This window comes from Eutrigla gurnardus (genome assembly GCF_963514095.1).
Source record: "Eutrigla gurnardus genome assembly, chromosome: 8".
Classification (NCBI taxonomy): Eukaryota; Metazoa; Chordata; class Actinopteri; order Perciformes; family Triglidae; genus Eutrigla; species Eutrigla gurnardus.
The window spans coordinates 1,094,017-1,108,408 of record NC_139922.1 but is presented as its reverse complement, the minus strand read 5'-3'; the positions used below and the strand labels follow the sequence as shown (position 1 = coordinate 1,108,408).

Below are 14,392 nucleotides of genomic sequence, written 5' to 3'. Positions count from 1 at the left end.
CCTAATCCCACTGCTCTGACAGTCGATAAGAAAGCAGAGACCGTAATGGACACCGATCATTGCTCATTGCTGGTGGATGTTGAGGATGAGGGATTTGAGGCTTCAACACCCAACATCAACCATGTGGCTCCCTCTTTGCCAAAACTGACGGCGAGTTTGACTCGTAGAGTTGGCTCACTTGTGCACAGACCACACAAAGCTCACTAATTGGGTTTGGGACCCCCACACAAAAATATGTCCTTAAAAGAATTAAGCAAGGGGGTCCGAGTGTGGCAAATTGTGTGCAGGGGTGCTGCAATGTAATCTAAGGTGGAGCCCAGGCCTCTGCGGGAGGGCGGAGAGGGACTGGCTTGGACCCAATTTTTCACGGGGGCTTGAATGAGAAATGGACCAGAAGGGACTGTGCCCAAAAATGTTTATCCCTAACCCTGAGTGGGGAACATCTGCTCTTTCCTCATGCACCAAAAAAACTCTTTACATCTTGATATCTGGGGACTGTGGCCTCACACACATGAAGACTATGAGCAGTTTGTGCACACTCACACTCAAATCCATGTCCAGCCATACATTAGTGGTCTTTTTGGACAACAAAAACATTCAGGGACAAGGACAGGATTTTAACAACACAAACCAATTGGACATCAAAGTATATTTTTAAAGAGACTGATACACACGCTTTGCTGTTCAAGACTAGTCTCGTCACCACCCCAAGCATACGTATGCTGGGCTAGTCAAATCACAATTTCTGAGATTCCACAGAATTTGTTCTCAGAAGGGAGACTTTGAACAAGCCACCAAAATGTTAGGCACAGCTCTACATGCCAGGGGGTATGAGAAGATCTTTTCATACATTTCTACACACCAAACCACACACAGTTGAAACAATACTGCCTTTCATCGTGACATATTCACCTTCTGCGGCGAGGCTGGTCAGAAGGATCAAACATAACTTCCACAACAACCTAAGTAGCACTGACATCTTGCAAGGCCACATAATCATTGCAGCAATCTGCAAAAACAGGAATCTGCAAGAAAACCTGCACCACTTGGGAGGAAGAAACCCTTATGCAGTATTTTTTGCAGGACGGTTGGAGCTTGGACACCACTTTTCCCAGAGGCCTGAACGAAAAACAGACCGGACTGGATGGACTGCAGGATGGAATGTGCACAGGGCAACACTTTTTATTGCCCTTAACCTTAACCCCCTAATCTCATGTTTACAATGTTTAACTGAGATTATGAATCAACTGAGAAGTAAAGTCAATTTCTCATAGTCTTCCATGCAATCAGCCTTCTATTTGCAACCAGAGGAGTCACCCCCTGATGGCCAGTAAAGAAAATTGAAGTTTAAGGCACATGAGTGTGGCTGATGCCCACAGACCTGGGGTTAGAAGTCTACTGACTCTGACATCACATGGTCAGCAGGCACAACTGTCACTTTCAAAACACAAATTTAACTTACTTCACTTTAATAGAGACAAATCCATGCAGATTGTTGAAAGTGTCAAGTTTCCAGTTGGACTCTTTTGTATCATGAACTTTATTAACAGCAGTCAAAAACAATGAATTAATTCTCATCAAAACATAATATTAAGTGCAAAGAGCCCCCCCCCCCCCCCCCCCCCCCCCCCCCCATCATGATCATATACATTCAGCAGAGAATCACAAATGTACAACAGCCAAACATGAATGTACTCATGTCAAATAAAGGAATAGTGTACTTATCGTATTGAAAGGCAGATCCAGCAGCAGTAGAAATTACGTGAAGCATGACATTGAAGTCAGCATGAATCAGAAGGATGTGAGTCACTTGGCCTGCTTTTCCTCCAATTTAGTTTTGGATATATTAGCAATATAAGCTGCATATATTCATTGTAATGGCATCCATAATTCATATAATGACTAATTCTGTTTTGCCTGCAGACATGCATCAGATACAAACTTTCCAGTGAGAGAAATCTAAAACTTTACATGATAACCAAAACATGAACAAGCAGTCTCACTTCAGTGGTAGTGGAGCAGTTTTTGAAAAGGAAAAATAAACATCAAAAAAGTGTTTTTCTTCACATGAGTCACTTGCTGATGATCTGCTGTTTTCTCTTGGGAATTTAGTCCATGCAACGTAAGTTTGGCACAGTGGGGAGCAGAACTGTATACAAATGCAAAAACATACAAAGGAATAATGCTCCATCAAACTAACTACAACAAAAAATGTGATAAAAGATACTTCTTCTACTTATCAAAGTATCTCCATGTTATTTTTCACATAACACACAATTCCATATGTACTGTACACACTGCTTCAAGTTTCATAAAGTTCAAAAATCAAAATATTACACGTCTAAAGAACAAAACAAACAGATGAATGGTGAAAGAAAACCTGCAAACTGTCAAGCATCAAGTTAATGTGTTTTATCATGCTGGTTTATTTATGTCAATTTGAATATTAGTAAGTATGTGATCTTTTATAGTAATTTCTCTTTTGGTTGAGAGAATGTAACGGCATGTAGAGAAAAACACTAAGACTACCCTTTGGATACAAACGTCATCTCCATATGATGACATCAAGAGAAAAAGATAAACTCACACAACGAAATAAATGCATAGAAAAGGGGAAACTCACCCTAAATAAACTAGTCTCCTAAAAAGTAATGCTTGAAATGACGAGCAACCGTTAGCCTTGGAAAAGTAGATCCTTTAAATAATTGAATGGCCTGAGGGCTCAAGACAAAGCTCCCCTTTGATTTGGTAATAATCATAACCGCCACACCATCTTGGTCACTGGCTAGAGCTAAAATGCCATTGAAAATGTAACTCGCACATCACTGAATTATTTTATATTATTTTCTTCCATCACAAAGTTCATATCTTCCTTTCTAAAAAAACAACACCATCCTTCATTAGATGATGACGCACACCGCTTTCTGCAAACAAATTAGCTTTGCAATGACTCATGCAATCAGTGTATAATCTCTAACTTGGACTGTGATTAACGGATAGAAAAGAGCTGGGCAGGCCGCAGCTTTCCGCCATATGGGTGAGCTTCTCTCTCTGCTTTTTGCTAGACATCTTGTGATGTCCAGTCTGCAGACTAAACAAAGACAGTTCTCACTCTCACCACCGCCACTGTTAAGCTGTTGTTAGGTAAGGCTTGATTGGCATGTTAAGGTACGTTTACACCAAAAGCGAAGGAAATTTTTCGCACGGGGCAATTGCATATGAAGTCAGTGCACAGACACACATGCAAGTTTGCACCAGATGGCTTCGGGGCAGCGCGACCAGAGACTGTCTGTGGTCCCCCAGAGGTCTACGATAGTAGCTCACATTAGTCCAGAAACCAGACCAGACTATGTGGAGAAACCAGAGACTGTCTGTGGTCCAAACAACAAGGTCTCTTCCGTATTTATATCTAGACCTTATTAGGAGTGTTGATGGAGCAGATACAATGTTAGCATAGCCTAGCACCCATCAACCAGAATCCATTCAGAAAACCATCATTTTAAAAGAAGTTAGCTTGTGGTCTTGCAGACAGACCTAACAAAGCATGACTTAACACGTTTTACTGATCACCATCATTATGGAGTTATTTCAGCATCCTTTTCACCTGGTTATTGATATTAAATCACAGCTAAACACTTTATTCTGGGTTCATCCAGCTGTGGTGAACAAGCCCACGTCCAGCTTGGTGAAATTCACCGAACACCTCTGGATGATGTCATGAACCCAGACAGGATGGAGTCTGGGTTCCTGGTGGATCTGCGACTTCACTACATGCACAAAGCACCAATAATGAATATTTCATTCACGATGGAGGAAACCTGGTTGGTGTGTGGCGCATCTTGACTGGGTGACGTGAATAAACACAAGTGGTCCAGTGGTCAAACTTGCTTCGCTTTTGGTGTAAACGTACCTTCACATATAGAGGGGCAGTGTCAGGAGAAGAATCAAGTATTTAACGGTGGCGACAGGGGAAAAAAGGGGAGTACAAAGTGAATGGGTGATGGAGAAGGTGAGACACGCATATTGCGGTAAAGCTGACGGTTGGTGCGGTGCAGGCATGTTGTCCTGCCATTTACAGGTGGTGGTGGTGGGGGAGGGGGGGTTGACTTGTGCCTCTGCTGGGTTGTTGCTTTCAGCTCTAACTCAGGACCATCAGTGGCTCATTTCTCTCTGTAGTACAGCAGGTACATCTTCAGAGACTCGGGCAGCGGCAGGCCCAGTATCCTCTCTCTGAGGATGTTCACAGCCGGCTGGGGTCGGAGCAACTCCCCGGTCTCCTTCTCCTCCTCCTCCTCCTCCTCCTCCTGCTGCTGCTCCTCCTCGTCTTCTTCCTCCAACGTCTCTTCCTCTTCCATCACCCCGCCTGCTCCTCTCACCGCCCTCCGGCTCCCTCTCATCTGCCGCCTCCCCTCCCTCTCTCCTCCCTCCTCCATGCCCTCCGCTCTCCCTCCCTGGTTGTCGTTGCTGTCCAAAGGAGCAGGGCCGATGCCGCTGCTGGACACCACCTGACGCGTGGCCAGGACGACAGCATTGCAGTGCCGCCTGTGGACGCGTCTCCGTTTGAAACGAGGGCCGTACTTATGAAGCCCGGCCACCGCCAGACCTCTGCCAACACTGAACGAGGAACCCCGGCCACGTGATTGGCTATCTCCTCCGTCTGTGGTCACTCTGAGGGTGTGGCGGATGCAGATACGAGCCAGCTCCTGTAACGTCCGTACCTCATACTTGGCTGCCAAATTGAGAGCAAAAGTAGGTGGTAAATAGTCATAATTAGTTGATTTTTTTTAATAAAAGTCAAAATAAGACTTACGTAGTGGAACAGTCTTGGGTCTGCGATTTGTGCTGTGTTTAGGCAGCATTAGAGGAGCGAAGGACACAGAAATAATCTTTTTGGTCTCCCAGCTGTTCGGCCCCGTATGGGTGATCTTGGTCAACTGCAGAACATACAAGCAGATGAAATCACATTCTGTTTTCATTGTACTTTTTGTGTGTGTAGTCCGGTTTTCTCAACTACTTTAATTCAGTAACTTCAACAAGATACTTTGTATTTTCTTTTTTTCCCTTTTTAAATAAACGTATTAACTTTTTAAAAAGGTTTCATATACATGCATATTATGCATCATATTCTGCAATTAACCCATCCTTAGCATGAGGAGAATTGGGCTGTATATATATATATATACACACACCCACACACACATTTTCAGTATCCCTCATATGTTGCCCCCTATTTTAAAACATAATCAGGCATCCAGGAAGGAGCATATATCTTTAATATCTTATGTTTTGAAGAAAAATGTGTAATTTCTGGAGTGCATGTCAGAAATTGTTCCTAATAAACGCAAATTAGCAAAAAGACAAAAATGTGTTAATTCATGAGGCCAGAAAGGAGTCAAGTGGGTCAGGGAACATGTCTGGAACCAGGTCCCTTAGCTTTCAGAAAATGTGGCCCCCTGAACCATATACACTGCTCAAAAAAAATAAGGGAACACTTCATTATCCCAGTGTAACAAGTCAGTTAAATGTCCGCAATTTCTCCATTCAGGAAGCTCAATGATGGTGAATATGTTTCAACTGCTTTAGTACAAATGTAAAAGACAACAGGAGCAATGGAGGCAGAAGCAGGACAAGCCCTAACTTCCTGACTGGTTCTTCTCTAGTTCTGGGTCCTAATCACTATTTGGACCATGAGGCGGTACCTGCAGCCCAATCAAGTTCACAGCTAGTCCAGCTCCTCCAGGATCCACATCCATACGTGAGGTCACAAGGAGGTTTCCTGTGCCTGCCAGCACTGTCTCAAGAGGCTGGAGGAGGACCAGGAGACCGGCCTTTACACCAGGAGAGCTGGACAGGACCAAAGAAGGACATCAACGTAGCACCAAGACCAGTATCTGCTCCTATGTGGCGGAAGACATGACCTCCAGCAGGCTACTGGTGTTCATGTTTCTGAGTAAACCTTCACAAACAGACTCCATGAGGGTGGAATGAGGGCCCAACGGACTGTAGCGCTACCTGGTCTCACAGCCCAGCACCATGCAGCTCCATTGGCATTGACCAGAGAACAGAAATGGCAGGTTGTCTTCACAGATGACAGCAGGTTCACACTGAGCACATGTGACAGACTGAAAGATTCTGGAGAGGCCATGAATAACATTCTGCTGCCTGGAACATTATCCAGCAGAACGGTTTGGTGGTGGGTCAGTGATGGTCTGGGGAGGCATATCCTTGGAGGGTCACACAGACCTCCATGTCATAGCCAACAGTACCCTGACTGCTGATGAAATCCTCAGAGTGATTGTCAGACCGTACGCTGGTGCAGTGGATCCTGGGTTCCTCTTGGTGCCGTGGGCCCTGAGTTCCTCCTGGTTCAGTGGGCCCTGAGTTCCTGCTGAATCGGTATATCCGCCACCACCAAGTACTACCATAGACTGTCCAGGTCTGGGAGATCTCCCAGGACACCATCCTCAGACACCTTGTTGGGAGTTCAGGCAGGCGAGGGTCAAACACACTACTAAGTCACATGATGAGCTGCTGTGATGAAACTACTAGTTGGGTCAGTCTGAGATTTGTGACTGAGATACTTTTCACTTTGATCCTCTGTGTGATTCTAAATCCAGCCCAACCCATTGATGGGTTGATGATTCTGGTTTCCATTGAACGTTGTCGTCATTTTCTTACCAACAAATATCATAATGTACATCAGTTAAAGATTTTGAACTTGATTAATTAGTTCATCAAGACCTGATGTGTGATTTAAGTCCTCCCTAAAGTTTCTCAGTGCAGTGTAGTTGATAGCCTCGACCTAAAGTGTTGCCTAATATGTAGATTTTAACTTTCTTCAGTGCCAGTTTCTCTCCAAAAACACCAACCTTTTCCTCGAGAGGCATCACCAGGATGCCCCCCAACTTGAGCAGGTTCTTCATGTAATTCTCATGCTCCTTCTGCACCCCGGCCCCACAGTATACCCTGTCATACTGACGGCTCTCTGGAGGAATCTCCAGGCAGTTACCAACGACAAAGGAAGGCTCACAGAATTCAAATCTGAAGAGACAAAGGAGAGTTGGGAACACAACGTACACAAGAGACAAAAACAATAAACCGTCACAAGCATATTTGGACACCTACTTGTCAAAACTGTCGCTGGTTTTGATGAATGAGTCGAGCTTCTGGTAGGCATACTCGATCACATCTGCATGCATCTCTATTCCGTGATTCACTCCAAATGGTCCTGGAATAGTTAGCACACAGTTCAGTTTGAAATTCCCTACATTTAATTGGCCACAACGATGTGTCCTTAATGCCATTCGGTTCAATAACTAACTTGAATATGCTGTGCGATGACTGAAAATCACTTTTGGACCATAGACTGTACGTAAGAAGTGGACGTACTCATCGTGACGGCAACCAACCAACCAGTGAACGGAAATTACCATATTTGGACTGTGGAGGAGCAATTTTTTAACCCAACCATCTGAACACATGATATTTTTGTGTAAGCTGACCTGTTTAAACCCTTTAAGCCCTAGTTTCGTGGCGCAGCGCAGGGCGGCGGAGGGTGGCGGAGCAGGCGTAATGCAACGTCGCCAGGACCTCACAGGCAGGTTTCCACAGTTCCAGGCACATTTAAATGCAATAAATAATCACAACAAACACTATTTAATGCAACTAATTGAATCAACACGTGAATTTATATCTATATAGATTGTCCCGTCACATTTGACGTCAGATCAAAGGCGGATGGCATGCGTAATGGAAACTCAGCCTCTCGGACCAAAACATCTCCCTCTCTCTCTCCTGTTTTTTATAATATCGGCATTGTTATTATTATGATACGCACGCACAGTGCGTGATGCGCGTAGTGCGAGCGGCGGCGCTACTTCTGTCATCGGGTTGTCAAGTGACGGAACTTGCAATGAACCTCGCCTAACGCATTAAAGGTGAGGAGAGGAGCTCATTTGATTGGTGAAGATCTGAATCGGCTGTGTTAATGGCTGCGTTTCGGATCGCATGCATTTGCACCTATGCATGCACGAGACTTGAGAGGATCCGCCAGAATTCGTCATTAACACGTCAAGTTCCCACCACGTCAAGTCGGACACAGGTGCACTTCACTGACTTTTTTTTATTTATTTTTTTTACTTTATTAATAATCATATACATAACAAAAACTGTCGAGCCAGGGGAAACTTCACAGACTTTGCACAAAGAATATGGCTGGCCCAGTGGCGCTGGCTTTCTTCGTCGCTGACAAATTCGAGCCGAGGCATTTGAACTCCCCTTGTTGACGGAGGCTGAGGAATTTTCTCACGTGGGAAATACCACGTGGTAATTCTAACCAACTAGGGCAACGTTGAGGGGAGTGTCTTATGTCCGCACTTATTTGAGACCATCTGCACAGAAAAGCATGCGGAGGGAGGTACCCTGGAGATACCGCAAGTTTTTAAAGCCATGTGACATGTCGCAAAGGGAAGTTATCACCAGCATTTCTGACGTTTTTTCCCCAGAATGCCTGGTTTTGCGAGGCAAATGCATGCGCATGCATGATTGGATGCGCCTAATCCCAGTCCACGCCTTGTCTCCTCCTCGTCTCCCACTTGCGCGGGTGGGAGTGACGGGAGGCGTGCCTGCGCGTGCCTGCGCGTGCCTGCGCGGTGCACAAAACTTGCAAAGTCCAGGCGGACACACCCCGTCGGCGTGGCGCACGTGCGCTGTGCGCTGACTATACCTAGTCTACGAAACTAGGGCCCTTTAAGTACGATCCTGGCGCCGGCGACAGAAATGGACATAGGGAATTCTAATTACCGTAACTCCTCAACCATTCACACGATCGCTCTAATTTCAACGGCTCCTGACAGCAGTGTCAGCGCTTTCCATTGATATACATGATGTTACGGTAATGACGGGGCTTTCCGAGGGGGGGAGGGCAGAAGTGCGCGCAGCTGGAGCGAAGGAGAGCGAAGACGGCAAAGTGAAACGCTGTATTGGTGGACATTTATTGGACTTTTCGCGGAGGTTTATGTGTAAATAAGTGTTGTATATAATACATGATAGTGTTAGTATTGTTTTGAGTGATCAATAAGTGTTTTCTGCCATGTTTTCACCGTTTTCTTGCCATGTTTACACCGTGTTTACGTCCTGTTCATCGGTTGTTTGGATCCGAATCCTCTGTGTTTTTCTGTATTTTGTATAGTTTATTGATCGTATTATTAGCTGTAAATATGGACAAAGACATGTTTAGGAGGAGATCAACCAGGGAGAAGAAAGTCACCTGCAGATTTGTGGGTGAAGATGAACAGGAGGAAGGACCGTCTTCATCTACAGTAAGCAATAGTGTTTGTTGACAGTGGATATTTATTCCTAACGTTATTACAATAATCCTTTTCAACATCTCGTGTAGTTTTGTTCTTGTTGGCTTTGTCTCACACTGCTGTAATGCTTTCAATTCAGGTATCAAATTATGAAGTTATTTCTCGGTTGATTATTTCCAAAATGTCTGCATGCCGAAACACAAGGACGGTCTTTTGTCTAAATCTTATCCAATCTCACGATATATCTTTATATCTTTAGAGATATATCTTTATATCTTCTGATGAAGTACCATCCATCAGTACCAGCAGTGGTACAGGGCGGGGACAGAGTCGGATCCGAGGCCGAGGAGGTGCTGATGCTGCTGGTGATGCTCCTCCTGGCCGGTCACCGCATCACCAAGAGGCCTGGGAGTTTTTGGACATTGCTAGCAGCTTTATTGTGCACAAGGAGCAGCAGCAGAAGCCAATGAGCCACCTAAGCCCCCCACTCAAGTCCACTTTCCTGTCCCCACCAATGCAAGAGAGGACACTGAGAAAAAGACAGAAGGCAGGCCTGAGGGAGGAAACAGTGAACTCTCTGCAATAGAAGCACACCCTAGATGTGTGAGGAGTGCATGTTGGGCTCTGTTTTCAGCTGGACAGGAATTGTTTCAGGGAATACCACTGCAGCTAAAAAAAGAATAACCTGTAATATGGACACTGAAAGCTCAAGGCAAACAAAACTGTTTGAGAAGATGCAAAACAGGTTATATACTGCAAAAAAAAAGACACAAAGGACCAGGCGGACTGTTACAATTATAGGACTCAAAGGGTTAAAAAAGTTATTTATATACAAGTTGTATATGATACACATATACTTGAGGACTTGCCAGTGTTCCAACAGGCACTTACACTTTGTGTGCTAAGTAGGATGTGTCTGTCTGTGTTTGGACTCCTGAGACAGATCCCACTTCCTGTTTGGTTCCTGAAGGACTACGACTAGTCATCATGATATCACCCATTAGTTTGTGGACTACGGTTTTCAAGCCATCTTGGAATTTTTGCAACCAATGAAGGAAGTCACCATATTTGGACTGTGGAGGAGTGACAGGTGCTTCTGATGAACACAAGCAGCAGAGCGGCACCCAGTCCAGCAATGTTACTGGATTTGGATCCATCTGGATCCTGGTGTGAAGCTTCATAATTCAAAGTCAACTTTACAGCTAAGTGTTAAAAGACCATACCAGTATAGTTAATCAAAAACATGAAAACAAACAAAAAACACCATACAATTTCAATAATTTGGCTGTCAATCACAACAGAACCAAGAGAGCAGTTGGGCCGAACGTTAATACGCCTTGAAAAATAGTTCCTTACAAGAACCGAATTTGAGCTAGAAGGAGGATTTCAATGACGAGGAGTTGTAACGAACCTAGACGAACATTTATATAATATGGACAAAACGTAAACAAACAGACAATCTCAAAAATCACACAATTTTGGTGAACATGGTGGAGGTTTATGTAAGATAGTTGGCCGAAGTTGTTGATGGACGATGACGAGGAGTAATGCTGGTCTGGTGCTTTAAAATCATCTTAGTAGCTAACTGCATTGGTAGCGACATTGTAGTAGTGACCTGTCAATTACAAGGAAGCCCCGCCCATTCAGTGACTTTTACCCTTTCACACACACATTAATACATACACTGATGGCAGAGGAGCCGCCTGCACATCAGGATCTAACTAATTTATACACAATTCACACACTGATGGTGCAGCATTGGGGGCAGTTGGGGGTTCAGTATCTTGCCATGCAGCAGACTGGAGGAGCCAATCTTCTGATTGGAGGATGACTCGCTTACCTCTGAGCCACAGCCACCCTAAAGGCTAAATGAACATCATGCTTGGATTGAAGAAGACTTGAAACTAGAGATTGAGACCATAAACTCATGTTTACTGAGATAATAAATCAAGAGAGAGGTAGGCTCATTTTCTCACAGACTTCTATATAATCAGACAGGAGTCACCCCCTGGTGGCCAGCAGAGAGAATGCACTTTTAAGGACCTTCAGGTTTGGTTTCGCTTTTCAGAAGTGGAGGATGCCACTTGGACAGAACTTATCCATCCAGGCACCTCAAAGTTTGAGTCTGTGCACGTGGATGTTGTGATTGGACTTCTATCTCAGTAACTGTGTAATGGTGTGTTTCGTCCAGGTTTCGTTGTACATTCAAACTGACACTCAGTAAGGGTGCTGTTTCTGTTACCGGTTCTTACTCTTCGTTGCTCAGTGACTGAAGTTTTTATTTGTATTTGGTTTCCGTCAGATAGATTAAAGCTCTTACTAACAGCCCTCTTTTGTTCATATTGATTTATTTGTTTTAAACAGCATCCATATGCCATTATTTCTTTCTTTGTAGTTCACCTCCTGGCTCCATTGCCCTAATCTCTGTGCAAACAAAACAACTTTTGAACAATTCCGACTGATTTTATGGTGCTTCTCCTTTCCCTATAGAGCTGGGTCCTTACAGCCAGCAAGACAGATTTCCCTCTGTTTTTAAAACCAGTTTAATTTAGAGTCATCATCAAGAAACAGAATGAAACTTGTGTCAAAGGGATTTGATGTCCAATCATTTCTGATATTACTGAGGTCATTTTATCCCAAAATTCATTCACTTTGTCACATTCCTAGAGTATGTGTATGAAAGTCTTCTCTTAAAGAAAAAAAATATAACATATTACCAGAAAAGTTAACAAGACATGAATCAATATCCTTCAGCTCACGTGTGTCTGGGCCTGTGACCTTCATGCTGCCACATGTTTACCAGCACAATAATGAAGACACTACATGCAGAACTGCGGCCCATAACAACATACCCAATATAAGGCCGACCATGGTGCTGAGGTAACCAGTCCCACTGCCCAGGTTGAGGAAGGAGAGACCGGGCTGGAGATCCAAAGCCTCCATCACTTCAGAGTAGATACACGGAGCAGACAGGTGGATCTTTCCATGCCGCCATGCCAAGTCCTAACAACAACAATTGTATCTAAACCAGCTTTTCTTATATCTCTCAAACACTACAACTGTGTCCTGAAGAACATCACAAATATCCAGTGACTAATAACGTGAATTCCTTTTGACACTGTTTGCATGATGTCACAGGCTTTGATTTCACTCACCTTGTAAGCATTATCTCTGTATTCATCCAGGTAATAGTCAGCCCGGTCGATAGCTCGAAAAGCACGCTCCACCAGGTCTGAGCGGATGTAGTAAGCCTCCTTCAGGTTGTCAATCAAGTCATCATTATCCTCACCGGCACTTACAGCTCCACCCATGTTGACTGAAAGCAAAAGGAAAGTATCTCAAATGACAATATGAAAAGCATTATGTGATCCTATATTAGCATTGCAGCAGTCTACCCTACCAAACTCGTCATCTGGATTAATGCGGGAAAATCCACAGAAACAGATGTCCTCCCATACAAAAAGAACAGGAGCAGAACAGAAGTTGAACTGCTTTCAGTGGTCATGTGACTAGTACAAAAGAAAATGGGAATTGTTAGTTATTATGGTGACAACCCACCATCAGAAAGACAACAGACACAGCTCTGGAGACGGATGTCTAGGTTGTTAGCTAGGCAGCCTTGCTGCCACTGAGCAAAGTGGACAGCTGAATCTTCATATATTACAAGAACAACTAAAAAAAGGACCTTCAGCGCTGGCTTCACTTTCCAGAACCAGAGGTTGCTGCTGTCTTACGTGCACACATCAGAATTTATTTCTGATTGTATTTTGATACACAATTATGAATACATGTTTTTTGTTTAGAAATGTGCATATATTGTTAAATAGGTGATTTCTAAGGGGTTATAATGTTTTCCCCCACTTTTTAGCACTTTGAGACTTTGCACACGAAGAACTAATCCCAAGCATGAAAAACAAAGCCTTTGGCTGTCGTACAGAGCTGTAGGTGTGATTGCTGTGTTAAAAACAACACCAAGGGCAATACCAAAGGACAAGAGATCACAGGGTGGTTGGACATGGTCATGAGGCTATAAAAGAGCAAACACAGGACGTGTTGAACCTTCTGCCTTTGATGCCACTGAAGTGAGTTGAGACGAAGAGGATGTTTTCAAGTCCAGAATCAATCAAAGGAACAAACAGCATCAAAAAGAAAACCCGTTTTCTGAAAGAAATGTCGCTCTGAATATATGACTAGCTGCTTCTTTAGGGTGTTACCACACATGACCACAAGAGGGCCTGCAATCCATTACTAACTTGTTTAGTAGGTTGTAAGTTGTTTACTAGGCTACACACTTCCCGCAGAAACACTGACGCTGAAGCGTCGCAGTCCGTTTGCTGATTCAATAAATAAGCCACCACGTCCGTTCTTCCATTGAAATCGTCCATCAGGAGCCCAGAAGTCACGACACGACCTGAAACTCACTGCAGCCTGCACGTTGTTGGGGCTGCTGTTGTGATCCGAAATCGAATTAAAACTCAATTTCAAAGCCCTACTGGTCCAAACCCCGTCTAGTATGCACAAAAGCGAATATAACATCTATGACATAACTGTCATCCAGCAGCAAGATCGACAGTGAGCAGAATGAGCGCATTGTCGTCTCTGCTGGAGGAACAGAGAAAGATGGAGACAGGAATGCTAACCGCTGCTGCTGTAACGTTAGTTAGCAAGCCGCGTCTTTCACCGCGGAACTACTACGCAGCGCTGCTGCTGTACCTTGTGGAAATGCTGACTGATATTCCCTGTTTCAGCGCCTTTCCTCGTCTTCAGCCTTCTGTTGTTGTGGGGATCCAGTCAGAAACACACCACTGCTGGATGTAAACATTCGGCCAGCTGACGTTCCGACGTCATAACCCTACGTAACGCACGCACTACGTAAGTGAGTTGTGAGAGGAGGGCGGCCTCCATTGTGCAGAGCTGAGGAGACGAAACAGTTCAGAATGGGTGCAGTCGAATAGTAAAAAAAATCGGTCCTAACTAAATCCTATTCCTTGACCTCGGGGGAAAACGTCACGGGGTTAAGGAAAGGCGATAGGAGATCTCAAAAGGATTTAGGAAAAGACGGCTGCTCAGAGAATCCGACCGGA

General features: G+C 44.3%; 1 protein-coding gene across 2 annotated transcripts; it reads right to left on the bottom strand.

Moving 5' to 3' along the window:
- Positions 1 to 1,517: 1,517 nt before the first annotated feature.
- LOC311017198 (protein-L-isoaspartate O-methyltransferase domain-containing protein 2-like) lies at positions 1,518 to 14,144 on the bottom strand. 2 transcript variants are annotated; one of them, XM_084015410.1, is made up of 7 exons: positions 14,022 to 14,144; positions 12,464 to 12,624; positions 12,161 to 12,311; positions 7,126 to 7,228; positions 6,870 to 7,041; positions 4,811 to 4,934; positions 1,519 to 4,729 (listed from the first exon to the last, which is right to left on the bottom strand). In XM_084015410.1, exons 2-7 carry the CDS (start codon positions 12,617 to 12,619, stop codon positions 4,161 to 4,163), a joined length of 1,275 nt encoding a protein of 424 aa, XP_083871536.1. In that variant the 5' UTR covers positions 12,620 to 12,624; positions 14,022 to 14,144; the 3' UTR covers positions 1,519 to 4,160. The 2 variants fall into 2 exon arrangements, with proteins under 2 accessions (XP_083871537.1, XP_083871536.1); XM_084015411.1 differs by lacking the exon at positions 14,022 to 14,144 and having other exon boundaries at positions 1,518 to 4,729; positions 12,464 to 12,623.
- Positions 14,145 to 14,392: the final 248 nt, after the last annotated feature.

Excerpts from the sequence above, each read along its gene's own strand:
- LOC311017198 (XM_084015410.1), bottom strand. The coding sequence starts at position 12,619 with ATGGGTGGAGCTGTAAGTGCCGGTGAGGATAATGATGACTTGATTGAC. Across the intron at positions 12,312-12,463 it reads ACAGAGATAATGCTTACAAG|GACTTGGCATGGCGGCATGG; the intron begins GTGAGTGAAATC and ends TGTTGTTGTTAG. Across the intron at positions 7,042-7,125 it reads ACCAGCGACAGTTTTGACAA|ATTTGAATTCTGTGAGCCTT; the intron begins GTAGGTGTCCAA and ends TTGTCTCTTCAG.